The sequence below is a fragment of the Cervus elaphus genome, chromosome 2, assembly GCF_910594005.1.
Source record: "Cervus elaphus chromosome 2, mCerEla1.1, whole genome shotgun sequence".
Lineage (NCBI taxonomy): Eukaryota > Metazoa > Chordata > Mammalia > Artiodactyla > Cervidae > Cervus > Cervus elaphus.
This window is the reverse complement of record NC_057816.1, coordinates 26756294-26770119: the sequence shown is the minus strand read 5'-3', so window position 1 is coordinate 26770119 and position 13826 is coordinate 26756294. Positions and strand designations below refer to the sequence as shown.

General features: G+C 41.0%; 1 protein-coding gene across 2 annotated transcripts in view; it reads right to left on the bottom strand.

Moving 5' to 3' along the window:
* NELL1 (neural EGFL like 1) overlaps positions 1-13826 on the bottom strand; it is a 1027621-nt gene that overhangs the window by 392836 nt on the left and 620959 nt on the right. For both annotated transcript variants that reach the window (XM_043875125.1, XM_043875116.1), the window contains exon 14: positions 3857-3979. In XM_043875125.1, coding sequence (XP_043731060.1) covers positions 3857-3979 — 123 coding nt within the window. The remainder of the gene's footprint in view (positions 1-3856; positions 3980-13826) is intronic.

Genomic DNA, 13826 nt, shown 5'->3' with positions numbered 1-13826 from the left:
ATATGGGTTGTAGAATAAAGGGGGGAAGAGACAGTGCAATCAGAGTTTCTAGTTGAAGAGAGAGAGGAAGAGAGAGAAGGTGAGAGTGTGTGTGTTAAATGATCAACAGCCAGAGAGGAAGAGGGAGATGCAGGGGAGAGAGAAAGAAAAGGAAGACAAATGGAAAGAAAAAGAAAGAAGAAGGGAAGGTCAGGGGAGGACAGAAACGAAAAGCAGTCATAACCACTAGGTTTCATCAGACTCAGCTATGACTTATTCAAGATTTACCCCTGAAAAAGGACAATGTCGCCAACCTCCCAGGGTTATGGTGGGAATTAGATGAGATGACATATGTGAACACATGCACAAGGTGCCTTGCACTTACTTAATGACTGTTGTTGAAGCTGGGAGAGTATTTTTCCATCTCCGTGAGAAAAACAAAACAAACCAAAGCTCCTTACATGGGCATCAGTCACCAGGAGAGCCCATCTGAGAGGATTTGCACTAATTAGCATCGTTCAAGAAACTGTTGCCTTGTGTTCTGCCTGTTAACAGAAGTGTTAGCAGTGTTCACTTCTACCCAGATGTAGCCAATTCCATGAACAACACCATGTCTAGCAAAGCTTTAAACATTAAAGAAAAAAATAAATTAGTTCAAGCTGTCTGATTCTCCTGGTCCAACTCCCTCTATAAATGATTCAGTTACAAGTGGAAAACTCAACGACAAAATGTATGCCTTGAAACAGACACATAGTTGGGTACCTCAGTCACAAGGCTGAGATTCAAGCCAACTCATGGACTGCCTCTTCCTTGTCCTTCATCATTGTACCACCAATAATACTGTCTTCACTTTTATAGCATTTGATAGCTTAAAACAGTGATGTATATTCCTTTAATAATTCTTCACAATAACACTACTGGATAAATGTTGAAGGTGATATTGACCCAATTGTAGTACGTAAAAATACAGAAGTGACAACCCACCAGTAAGGAAATCAGGTCTAAACCCCAACTCACCAATTTTTCATCTCCGCTGCAATGCCTCCCCACACAACACTGATGAAATCCAAGATTCTCCTGATTTTATTGAGGTTAACGTGACTGACCAGGAAAATTATGTTAAGAAAATTATTATCATTATTTATAATTTTAGGGGAAGATGTATTTTCAGAGTCTGTGGACATCAGAAATATTATTTGAACTCATATTTTTTGCAGTGGGGACTTTCAAACTCCACAAGAGATGAAGCTACAACCTAGCACATATGGCAAGAGAGGGACTGGCAAACAAGCTCACTCACCTGGTGCAACCACTATCATTTTATGAAGTAAGATCATTCTGAACAAAATGCATTAAGATCAGTTCCCTGCATTGCTCCTCAGATTTACAGCAGTAGATCACATGCACCAGCAGGGGCTTGATATTCCGTGGAATTATATTAATATTTATGTTCCTTTTTTGTTTTGTTTTAGAAATATATTCAAGTCTTCTTTTAAAAACTGAGCAATAGTGTTTTTTCTTTATTTGCCTCATGGAGCTTTTTTAAAACCACAAATATTACATATATAAATGCCCACTAGAGGAGACACAAACAATACTGAATTCATAGCAATGAGTGAATGTCCTTTTTCACCCATCCCCATGGTTAATAAGGTGAAGAGTCTGCATGCTTGCCATGTCACTGCATTTACATAAATACATGTATAGATATTTATATAAATTAGCCAAGTGATGATACTATATATACTGTTCTGTAACTTGGTTATATGTCTTTTTCTTTTTTTCTCTCAAAAGTATTTATTTTAGTATGGGTGTGTATATGCATGTGCACATGTGTGTGCATACATATGCTCAGAACTTCAAACCACTGTATTCTATTCCATGAAACAATACTCCAGATAAATTAAATCATTCCACTACTGCCAGACACTTGGGATGTTTTTGGTTTTCAGTGAATACAAATAATGTAGCAAACATATCCCTGTACATGCATTTTTTTCTCCCTCAAAAGCATATACTTGGAACATATTTCAAGAAGTAAAGTCAATGGAATCAAGAGAATCTCTCTAAGACCCTTCAGATTTACTTTAAAAGTAGATCGATTTTGTCAAACTGCCATTAAAAACTTTCACCCATTTACCTCTCAGTCATGCATGAGGCTGTTTACCCCAACCTCACTGAGCCAGAATACAATCAATATTATAAGATTCTCCTCTAATCTAATGCATGAATATGGTGGCTTAGTCTCTGTATATTATTTCTCATCATCAGTATGTCATCTCTGCAGAAGAATACTGCTAGAGTGCTGCGTGTCCTTGAGTAAGTAACTTAACCGTTCTGTGTCTCAATATGGTGACCTCTAAAATGGGGAGACTAATAATACCTAACTCAAAGGGTTATTTCCTGTTTTGTTTTTTTTTTTTTAATATAGATCTTGCCTCTTTTTCAGTGTGACATCTGTTTCCTCTTTGGCTGACTCAGTCAGTGAGTGATCGCTGACGCTTACAGGTGCCAGGTACCATTGTATTGGATGGGAAAGAGCAGAGAGACATGACCAAATGGTCACTCTCACAGAGCTTATGAGGAGACAGATAATACAGAAATACAAACACACGATGCATAATGTTCTGAGAGGCTGGGTTAAGACAAATAAAGAAGGGCACAGGACTGAGAAGTCCTAGGGGTCTCCTTCTGACCGAGCGATCAGATTAAGTCTCTGAGGACGGCAGAGACTTGAGTGGAGGCCTGAAGGAAATGAGCATGGAGGCGGGCTGGGGGAGCCCACGCACACAGCCCCAGACAGGAATGTGGCTGGCATGTGCGGGAAGGGCGCGGAGTAAGGCGCTGGCGCAGAGCGAGTTGAGCGGAGACGAGAGAGAAAAGCTGAGAGGAGTCAGGGGCTGTTCTGTTCCCATTAGACGGGAGGAGTAATGGGAATTTGTCCTGAATGCTGACAAAAGCCAGAGCACTGGCCTCTAAATTGTTCCAAACACAGAGGGGGGCTGAAACTTTTAGCATCATATCCCAGCAGATACCTAGAGAGTGGCCATGAGTGGGGTCCTCTTGCTGTCTGAGCAGGGCTTTCAGAGAACAGATGCCCACCTCAGCCACCAGCACGTCCATCACAGTTCTAATGAGATGGAGGAAACTGGAGCCCATTAGACAGAGTGAAGTAAGCCAGAAAGAAAAACACCAATACTGTATACTAATGCATATATATGGAATTTAGAAAGATGGTAATGATAACCCTATATGCAAGACAGAAAAAGAGACACAGATGTATAGAACAGACTTTTGGACTCTGGGAGAAGGCGAGGGTGGGATGATCTGAGAGAATAGCACTGAAACATGTATATTATCAAGTGTGAAACAGATCGCCAGCCCAGGTTGGATGCATGAGACAAGTGCTCAGGGCTGGTGCACTGGGATGACCCAGAGGGATGGGATGGGGAGGGAGGTGGGAGGGGGGCTCAGGATGGGGAACACACATAAATCCATGGCTGATTCATATCAATGTATGGCAAAAGCCACTAAAATACTGTAAAGTAATTAGCCTCCAACTAATATATATAAATGAAAAAAAATAAAAATAAAAAACCAAACACAAGCCAACAGACAAAGCTGAAGGCGGCCATCTAGACATGGGACCACGCCCTGACCCACAAGCACATCTTCTTCCTTCTACCCCAAAGTCAGACTCAGAGCATTTTTATTCTTCTCTGATGCACAGTGTCCTTGCCTGCTGACCCCACCAGAGACAGGAAGCCTGGCCCGGGTCAGTCACCAGAAAAGCATGAAGGACCTGTGATAGGAGCACCAATAACCCGGGCAGGGGGGCAGCTCACAGGCAGCCTCGCCCCTAGAGCAGCCAGCCTACCTCTGCAGATGGTGCCGTTGCCCACGTAGCCCGGTTTGCAGGTGCAGCTGTGCCCCTGGACGGTGTTGGTGCAGATGGCGTTCTCATCACAGTTGTGCTGCCCGCTGCCACAGTCGTCGTGCTCTGTTTGCAGGGCAAGAAAGAGAGACACCTTTTCGTGAGTTGGAATCTCTGACATTGGAAAAGGTAAGAATGAAAGTGACTCCCACGCATTGGGACTTTGAAATCTCAACAACCCTAGAAGATGTATGTTATTATCCTCACTTTGCACAGAAGCAGACGGAGTGTCAGAGAAGTCAAGAGATTTAGCCAAGTAGCAATGATTGCTAAGTGTTGCTCTAAGGTCACTGCTTCTTTAATGGCTGCAAAGGTTTCTGCGGAGGCTCCAAAGCCAGGTTCTCAAGGGGTGGGGGAGAGGGGTGTTCAATCCTGCATCTTTTCTTCCTCCTAGAAACATTTGACAATGTCCGAGGAGATGTTCGGTTGTCGCGCTTTGAGAAAGGAGATGCTCTCGGCATCTAGTGGATGGAGGGCAGGGATGCTGCTAAGCATTCGACAAGGCAGAGGACAGCGCACCACAACAAAGAATTCAACCTGTCTAATATGTCAACAGTCCCAAGGCCGGGAAACCTTCCTGCAAAGTTGAGAAAAAGAAAAGGAAAAGAAACAAACCCACAGGAGAGAGTCCATGGCCTCTTTAGAACATGTCGGTTGGAAACCTTGGAAGCTTCCTGGGTAAAATCTGAAACTGGCCTTCATACAAAGAGAGCAAGGAGAGACCAAAGAAAGAGGCAGACACTCCAGACTGCTAGACACAGATTTAATAAGCAAGGGGCCTCCCATGTGAGACTGGTCTTGGGCGGGTGCAGAACCAGTAGATCTCTGCACTTGCCCACCAGAATCTGAAAAGTTTATATAGAGGCCTTAATGGGGTTCAGTCATGTATTCCATCCTGATGGTCTCAACAATGCCTTGCTCTTTCAGGGTTGTGTCCTTGAAACAGCTCTGACTGTGGGAACAGTGGGCAGAATATGTATTACAAGGACAGGGATTGCATGTGGAGGCTCTGATTGCCAGGCCTCAGCTGGTGATCCAAACACCTGTCACATCCTCTCAATATCCTTCTCCAAAAGAACAAGGAGGGTAAAACTAAAGAGGAAGGCCCAGCTCCTCAGCCTGGCAGAGGAGCACTAACCATTTTCACAGGTTTCAGAATTTAACCACTGTGCTGATGCCTGATGTGTAGTAATATGGTTACATATATTCAAATAGCCACAGCATCCTTAATTCACAAGACACAGGGGAAAATATATCTAACACTATAAAATGGAAAGATTCCAAGTTAGAAATCAAAATTTCACAGATAACTACACTCTCCCCTTATCACTGGGAACTTTTTATATTCACCTAAATGACTCCTCTGTAAATAAATACCATGGGAAAGTTTATGCCCTTTACTCCCTTTAACATCTGCTACTATGACTTACAAATTTTAAGGAGAAAAATCCAGTAGGGTTATTGAAGTCATAAAACACTATAAAACAAAAGTTGAAATCCCAGCTACAAACCTCAAAGAAAACAACACTAAGTGAATGTAACTAAACACTCAATATATTTGTTAAGCAAACTATTAGATCAATGTAGCAATCAAGTGAAATAACATCTATCTTCATTATTTTTTTATTTTAAATTTCCTAAGAGGAACTAGGTTAAAGAGTCCTAGAGAAAAGTTAAATTCTGCAAAGTAGAGCTGTTTCAGTCACCCACAAGCAATAAGGTCAAGTAGATACTTGCCCATTGCTCTTAACACCTTGCATTTTTCCAAAGAAAATGTGTCTTAAGGTCAGAAGACAAACTCAAACTGTCAGAGAGACACGTGCACAGGTTAGCAAGCAGTGTGAGGGGAGGAGATTTATGAAGACACACCTCTAGTCAGTGCTCAAATCATCTTCAGGTTGTTCCAGAAATAGTAGAGCCCTGTGAATGTCCGACCACATTTACAGACCTAGCAAGCACCTCATAAGTACAGGTGCAATACCAGAAGACGTCAAGAAGACAAAAACGTCTAAAAATAAAGGATTAGACCCCAAGAGTTTTCAATATACTTATTTAAATCCATTTAATAAAAAATCATTACAGTCTGTATTGGGAATACAAATGAGTAGACATGGTCCCTGCTCACATGAACGTTTTAATAGAGGTCACCAGACAGCAATATGTCACTAACCAGAACACAAGGGAGAAGTGATAAGAGTTATAAGTAGGTGACCTTATATTTTATCATATAAACAGAACATTTTAGAGTGAAAGGGGACTTTGTTAATAAGTACACTGGAATAAGAGGCATAACTCAGAACGACCTAGGCAAACGAGCACGTGTGCTCATGTTTGCTAAGAGAAACAAAGAGAAACCGAAAAGAAGTTCACTGGAGGGAAGAAATGCCTTCCAATAGGCAAAAAAATTTTTCTTGAAAGACATGGTATTTGAACTAGCCTTTGAAAAATGGTCATGGCTTTCTCAGCCAGAAATGCTCAAGAAGGGCACTCCAGGTAAAACAACAGTGTGGAGAAATATATGATTTTCTGCAACATTCCAGAAGTCTAGCCCATTGCTATCTTTCCAGTCTCCAACCATCCCACTCCCATCATTAGCTTAATAAAGGCATACTTAACAAATAGAATTGAAAGATACTGAAAATGTACAATGTAATAATTTGATATACATTCGGAAAGGATTATCCCATTGGGTTAATTAACACACCTATCCTGTTATCACTGAGGAAGGCTTTCTTACCTCTCCTTGCTATTCTTGGGAACTCTGCATTCAAATGGGTATCTTTCCTTTTCTCCTTTGCTTTTCACAGCTATTCGTAAGACCTCCTCAGACAGCCATTTTGCTTTTTTGCATTTCTTTTTCTTGGGGATGGTCTTGATCACTGTCTCCTGTACAATGTCACGAACCATTCTTTGGCAATGCCAAAGAATGCTCAAACTACCGCACAATTGCACTCATCTCACACACTAGTAAAGTAGTGCTCAAAATTCTCCAAGCCAGGCTTCAATAATACGTGAGCTGTGAATTACCAGATGTTTAAGCTGGTTTTAGAAGAGGTAGAGGAACCAGAGATCAAACTGCCAACATCTTCTGGATCATCAAAAAGCAAAAGAGTTCCAGAAAAACATCTATTTCTGCTTTATTGACTATGCCAAAGCTTTTGACTGTGTGGATCACAGTAAACTGTGGAAAATTCTGAAAGAGATGGGAATACCAGACCACCTGAAATGCCTCTTCAGAAATCTGTATGCAGGTTAGGAAGCAACAGTAAGAATTGGACATGGAACAACAGACTGGTTCCAAACAGGAAAAGAAGTATGTCAAGGCTGTATATTGTCACCCTGCTTATTTAACTTATATGCAGAGTACATTATGAGAAATGCTGGGCTGGATAAAGCATAAGTTGGAATCAAGATTGCCAGGAGAAATATCAATAACCTCAGATATGCAGATGACACCACCCTTATGGCAGAAAGCAAAGAAGAACTAAAGAGCCTCTTGATAAGAGTGAAAGAGGAGAGTGAAAAAGTTGGCTTAAAGCTCAACATTCAGAAAACTAAGATCATGGCATCCAGTCCAATCACTTCATGGCAAATAGATGTAGAAACAGTAGAAAGAGTAGTAGAATTTATTTTGGGGGGCTCCAAAATCACTGCAGATGGTGACTGCAGCCATGAAATTAAAAGACGCTTACTCCTTGGAAGAAAAGTTATGACCAACCTAGACAGCATATGAAAAAGCAGAGACATTACTTTGCCAACAAAGGTCTGTCCAGTCAAAGCTATGTTTTTTCCAGTATTCATGTATGGATGTGAGAGTTGGACTATAAAGAAAGCTGAGTGCTGAAGAATTGATGCTTTTGAACTGTGGTGTTGGAGACTCTTGACAGTCCCTTGGACTTCAAGGAGATCTACCCAGTCCATCCTAAAGAAAATCAGTCCTGAATATTCATTGGAAGGACTGATGATGAAGCTGAAACTCCAGTACTTTGGTCACCTGATGCAAAGAGATAACTCATTGGAAAAGACCATGATGCTGGGAAAGATTGAAGGCAGAAGGAGAAGGGGCTGGCAGAGGATGAGATGGTTGGATGCCATCACTGACTCAATGGACATGAGTTAGAGTAAACTCCAGGAGCTGGTGATGAAGAGGGAGGCCTGGCAAGCTGCAGTCCATGGGGTCGCAAAGAATCAGCCACGGCTGAGTGACTGAAGTGAACTGATCCTGTTATCTCCCAATATTCTTGAGGCAAACCCCCTTCTCTGATGAGGTGGACTGATCACTATCTTGCAAGTGTGTAAGTTAATTACTACCTCTTTAGCTTGTCATGAGATTCCTGGACTCAAAGTACTCTCACAATGAAGTGAAAAATCTATGCCTTTGTCTGGCTTCAAATACCATTTCATATGAACACTCTTGCCATGCAGGCTTCCATGTACTCTTGACACCATATGAATTTAATCCATCTTGGAGCTTTTAATAAATTTAATATCTTTCATCACTTTGGAGGCCATGATATTACAATATATGGTGATGAGACTTGCAAGTTTTATCACGAATGCCCAATGAACTAGTTAACTTTGAGGAGACAAACTGTAGCAAATCTTCTATAACCCAGACTTTACCTCCCTCTACTTCATATGTGTTGTGCTAAGCCACTTCAGTCGTGTCAGACTCTTTGCAACCACATGGACTATAGCCTACCAGGCTCCTCTGTCCATGGGATTCTCTAAGCAAAAATACTGGAGTGGGTTGCCATGCCCTCCTCCAGGGGATCTTCCCAAGCCAGGATCACACCCAGGTTTCTTATGTTTCCTGCACTAGCAGGTGTATTCTTTACCACTAGCTCCACCTGGGAAGCCCTTCCTCACATAGTAATAGTGAATCCAAAGTGCCCAGCATTGAGCTAAATGGTGGCAGTATCGGTTTAGTTACTAAGTTGTGTCCGACTTCTGTGACCCCATGGACTGCAGCCCATCAGGCTTCTCTGTCCATGGGATTTCCCAGACAAGAATACTGGAGTGGACTGCCACTTCCTTCCCCAACTGAGCTAAATATTATCACATATATGTCATTTAATTCTCCCAACAGCCACATGAAATATGCTCATTTTACAATGAAGGAATGAAGACATTATTAAACTTAAAGATCGCATTATTAAATACTCGAACATCACAAAACTACTAAGTGGAGGAGTTTGGACTTGTGCCTCTAGACACTGGGGAAGTGATCACATGATGCCAAGAATAAAGACCATCTTTTCCTGTACTGGCCCCAAATACCCACTGAAAATCCAATCTATCCCCAAAGGACAAGAGTTTCAAAACATTTCCCCCTTATTATCTTCAGTCATGCCTAAGTTTTCAAAGTATTCAGCACATTCAAAACTATGTTTGACAGAGATGGTCACAGAAGAAATGGTCTCCTCCTAAAAATCTCAAATTCCCTTCCAGCTGCTGGAGATGCTGTAGACAGTGTGAGACAAGCATTTGTGAGAGGTGGCAGGACATAGAGGCAAGAGGTTCTAGAAGCACACAGCCTGGGTTAGATGATCCTGGATATGCCACTTAGTAGCTATAGGCATTTGAGTGACTCAAACAGCCAGTCTTAGCTTCCATATGTAAAACGTGAATAGGATACAACCCATCTCCTAGGGTTGTGATGAGGACTCAGTTAATATAGATATGACATTTATTACAGCATAGTAACTGGTAAGTGCTCAATAAGTGTAAACTAGTTCACTATCATTGTTACTACTACTACTAGTAGTAGTATTACTCCTTTTTCCCACTACTATTAGTACTTGTGAGCAGACTTCATTGTTGAATGGCAGTTAAGCTGGTTAAGAAAACCTTCTTTAAGGGATGGAAGTTCAGGCAGGAAAGCTGTGAACAGACAGAACTCCGAATACACTTAAATAAGAATACCTCTTTGAAGATATTGGGCTTCCCTGATAGCTCGGTTGATAACGGATCCGCCTGCAATGCAGGAGACCCCGGTTTGATTCCTGGGTCGGGAAGATCCACTGGAGAAGGGATAGGCTACCCACTCCAGTATTCTTGGGCTTCCCTTGTGGCTTTTCTGGTAAAGAATCTGCCTGCAATGCAAGAGACCTGGGGTAGATCCCTGGGTTGGGAAGATCCCCTGGAGAAGGGAATGGCTACCCACTCCAGAATTCTGGCCTGGAAAATTCCATGGACTGTATAGTCCATGGGGTCACAAAGAGTTGGACAGGACTGAGTGACTTTCACTTCTGAAGATATTAAACAAAGAAACATTTGCTTAGCTTCAATTATAGTTCCCAAGAAACAAGACTATACATTGGGAAGCTGAAGGATTTATGTTTAAGATTGTTGACATACAAACCAGCTTGATTATAGCAAATTTGGAGTATCAAACCTCTCAAGACAAAGAACTAGGGATTTGGCATCAAACTCTCCATACTGATGATAATTAATGTTATGTTGGCTAATATTTAATTTAATTTAATTAATATTTAATTAATTAGTTGGCTAATACTTAATGAGTGTTCATTAAGCATTGTCATTATCACATGGATCCTTTCTCCTTTCTTCTCTTTTTCATGGGATGGCTCAGAAGGACTCCCATCCACTTCTGTAACATTGTAATCAATAGCCATTTTCAATTAACATACTTTTTCTTAGTGAATTAAGCAGGATCCAAACAAGCTACTGAAACAGTCACTACAGCCGTGACTGCAAAAGTCTTACCTTTGGGATCTGACTGGCTACAGCTTCACTTTGTTCAAAGTGATCTAGTTTGCATTTTACAAAAAAATAAAAAAGTTTTAGTGACCTCACTGGGATATGCCAAGCAGGTCTTATAAGTCATATTTCACAGATGAAATTGGAGTTTGGAGCATCTATAAGTATATAGATAGTAAGTTGTATGTCAAAGACTCGAACCCCAATATCCTCATTCTTTCTCCTGCATTCTTTCCAAACCCCCAGAGTATTATGAAGCTATTCAAGCATCTACAATGTTGGTCACAATGTAGATAATTTCTTTTACCTTTAAAAAAAAAAAAAAAAAAAGAACTATAGACGAGCCGGAAGCTGAAAAGTAGTACAAAGTGTCCCTGATCTCCTTCACCCAGTTTCTCTCCATAGCGCCGTCTTATATAGCAGTGGCGTCATATCTAAACCAGGAAACTGACATCCGTGCATCACTGCTAAGTAGTCTACAGGACTAGTCAGTTCAGACCATGTTTTTCAACTGCACTCACGTTGTGTTTATGTATATACGGGTGTAGTTCTCAGCAATATGAACTTGGTATAAATTTGTGTAACCACAACCACCACAATCATGCTATGTCTTTGTGTTTATACCTATCCACACTACCCCTCATCACCCCCAATTCCTGGCCCCTATCAACCGCTAATCTGGTTCTCCATAGTTGTCATTTAGACAATGTTATACCATGGCATTACACAGTTAAGTAAACTTTGAGACTTACTTTTCAAAAAATAGATTTAATGCCCCTGAGTTGCATTCAGACTGTTGTAGCGTCAACAGCTCATCCCTTTTTTACTGCTGTGTAGTAGTCCATTGGAACGATGTATCAGTTTGTTCAACCATTCACATCCTGAAGGGACTTGGATTGTTTCCTGTGCTTCACAGCTCTGAAAAAAGGTGCTGCAAACATCTGTGCACAGGTTTTTATGTGGCTATATTTTCATTACTCTGGGATAAATATCCAAGAGTGTGATTATAGGGGCATCTGGTAAGTGACTGTTCTGTTTTGTAAGAAACTACCAAATGAACTTCCAGAATGGCTGTACTATTTTACATTCCCACTGTCAATGCATGAGTGATCATTTCTCTACATCATTGCTAGCACTTGGAACTGTCATTTTTACGACTGTAGTCATTCATATTGTGTGTGTTATGATACCGCATTGAGATCTTAATTTGCCATTTTACTAATAGCCAGTGATGATAGCATCTTTCCACATGTTCCTTTGCCATCTATATCTTTGGTGAAATGTCTTTTGCTGATTGTACTACTGGGTCTTTTTTTCTTTTCTGTTGAGTTTTGAGAATTCTTCATATATTCCAGATATAAAGCCTTCATTGGATATGTGATTTGCAGATATTTTCAGTCTCTAGCTTGTATTTTCATCCTGGTTGCAGCCTTTCACAATGCAAAATGTTTTACTTTTGATGAAATTCAATTTACCTATTTTTCATTTTATTAATAGTGCATTAGATATCACATGTAAGAACTCCTTCTCTAGCCCTAGATCTCAAAGATTTCCTCCCATTTTTTCCTTAACAGTTTTGTACTTCTACCTCTTAGATTATAAGTTCATGACCCATTTAGAATTTATTTTTGCATATGGTAAGAAGTTTAGGTTTTGGCCTATGCATGTCATTTGTTGAAGAGGCCACTTTTCCTTCACTGAATTGCAAAAGCTTGTGCCAAAACCAGTTGTATTTGTGTTCTTCTCTTTCCTGATTCCCTATTCTGTTTCACTGATTTGTGTGTGTGTATTGCACTGCCAATTCCACACTGCTGAGAGTACTGTGAGTATAGAAAGCCTTCATATCATATAACAGTAATTCCCTTCACTTTACCCTTTCCATTTTGTTTTAGTCATCTTAGTTCCTCTCCCTTTATGCCTAAATTTTAGATACTGTTTGCCCATTTCTAGAGAAAATCTTCCTGGGATTTTCACAGGAATTTTATTAAATGTATCAGTTTGTGGAGTATTGACATTTTTACTATACTGAACCTTCTAACCTGTAAACACAGTATGTTTCCCCATTTACCTACACTTTTATTTCTTCTATCGGTGTGTTGCAATTTTCAGCACACAGACCCTGTACATGTTTTACTAGATCTATAACTAGGAATTTCATTTTATTTCAGAGTGATTGCATATGATGTTATTCTTTTTAGTTTCTATGTATCACTTGATAGTATAAGGAAATAAAATCAATTCTGTGTGTTAATCTTGTACAGCTTGTGACTCTGCTGAACTCACTTATTAGTTGTACAGTTTTCCTATAGATTCCTCAGAACTGAGTCCATAGGCAAGCATGTCATCTGTAAGTAGGATTAGCTTTATTTCTTCCTTTCTGATCTGCATGCTTTTTATTTCCTTGTGTTGCCACCGTATTCTGTCAGCTAAGATTTCCAGAGCTGTGTCACACAGGAATGAGAGCACATCATTGCTGGTTTGTGCCCAACCAATGCTAGGGAGAAACCAGTCAGTCTTTCAGCATTAAGTGTAATGGTAGCTCCACGTCACACAGCCTTGTCCATGCTGGGTGGAGGTGGAGGTTCTGATGGACCCCCGGCACTGAAGTCGGGGGGAGACAGACTGCCCATCACCTTGCCTTGCCCTGGCTTTGCACAGCCTGTGTGCTGCTGGGCAGGACGGGAGGCCCAGCTCCATGCTGGGCCCACTGACATCCCAAGGGAGGGACTTCAAGCACCACCTGCTTCTGCCAAGCAGGTTTCCTACTATCATATGGTTCAAGGAGGGTGAGTTTTCAGAAAGGTTTTCTGTTCTATTAGGCCCCCTTTTCTAGTTCTTTCTCGAGGAGCAGTCTTTCCTCTGTGCCTATCTATGGATTCAGGCTCCAGACTTCTTCAGCTTCCCATCTGAGAGACACCAGAGGCAAAACGAAAACAGAGAACCCAACACATTCTTGTTCATCTCCCAGAGTTGCTATGTAGTCCACCTTCTTCTACCTACCTTTCAGAGTCTACCCGGGCCTTTGTTATGTTATAGCCAAGGGTTTTTTAGTTGTTAAGGACCTGGGAGGAACGGGGATAGTCCAACTTGGCCAGAACCATGTCTTCAGTGTGTTTTATTTTTAGGAAAATATTCACTTTCCTTCACTTTTTCAAAAAGACAAATCCCTAATAATTGGAATTTTTCATAA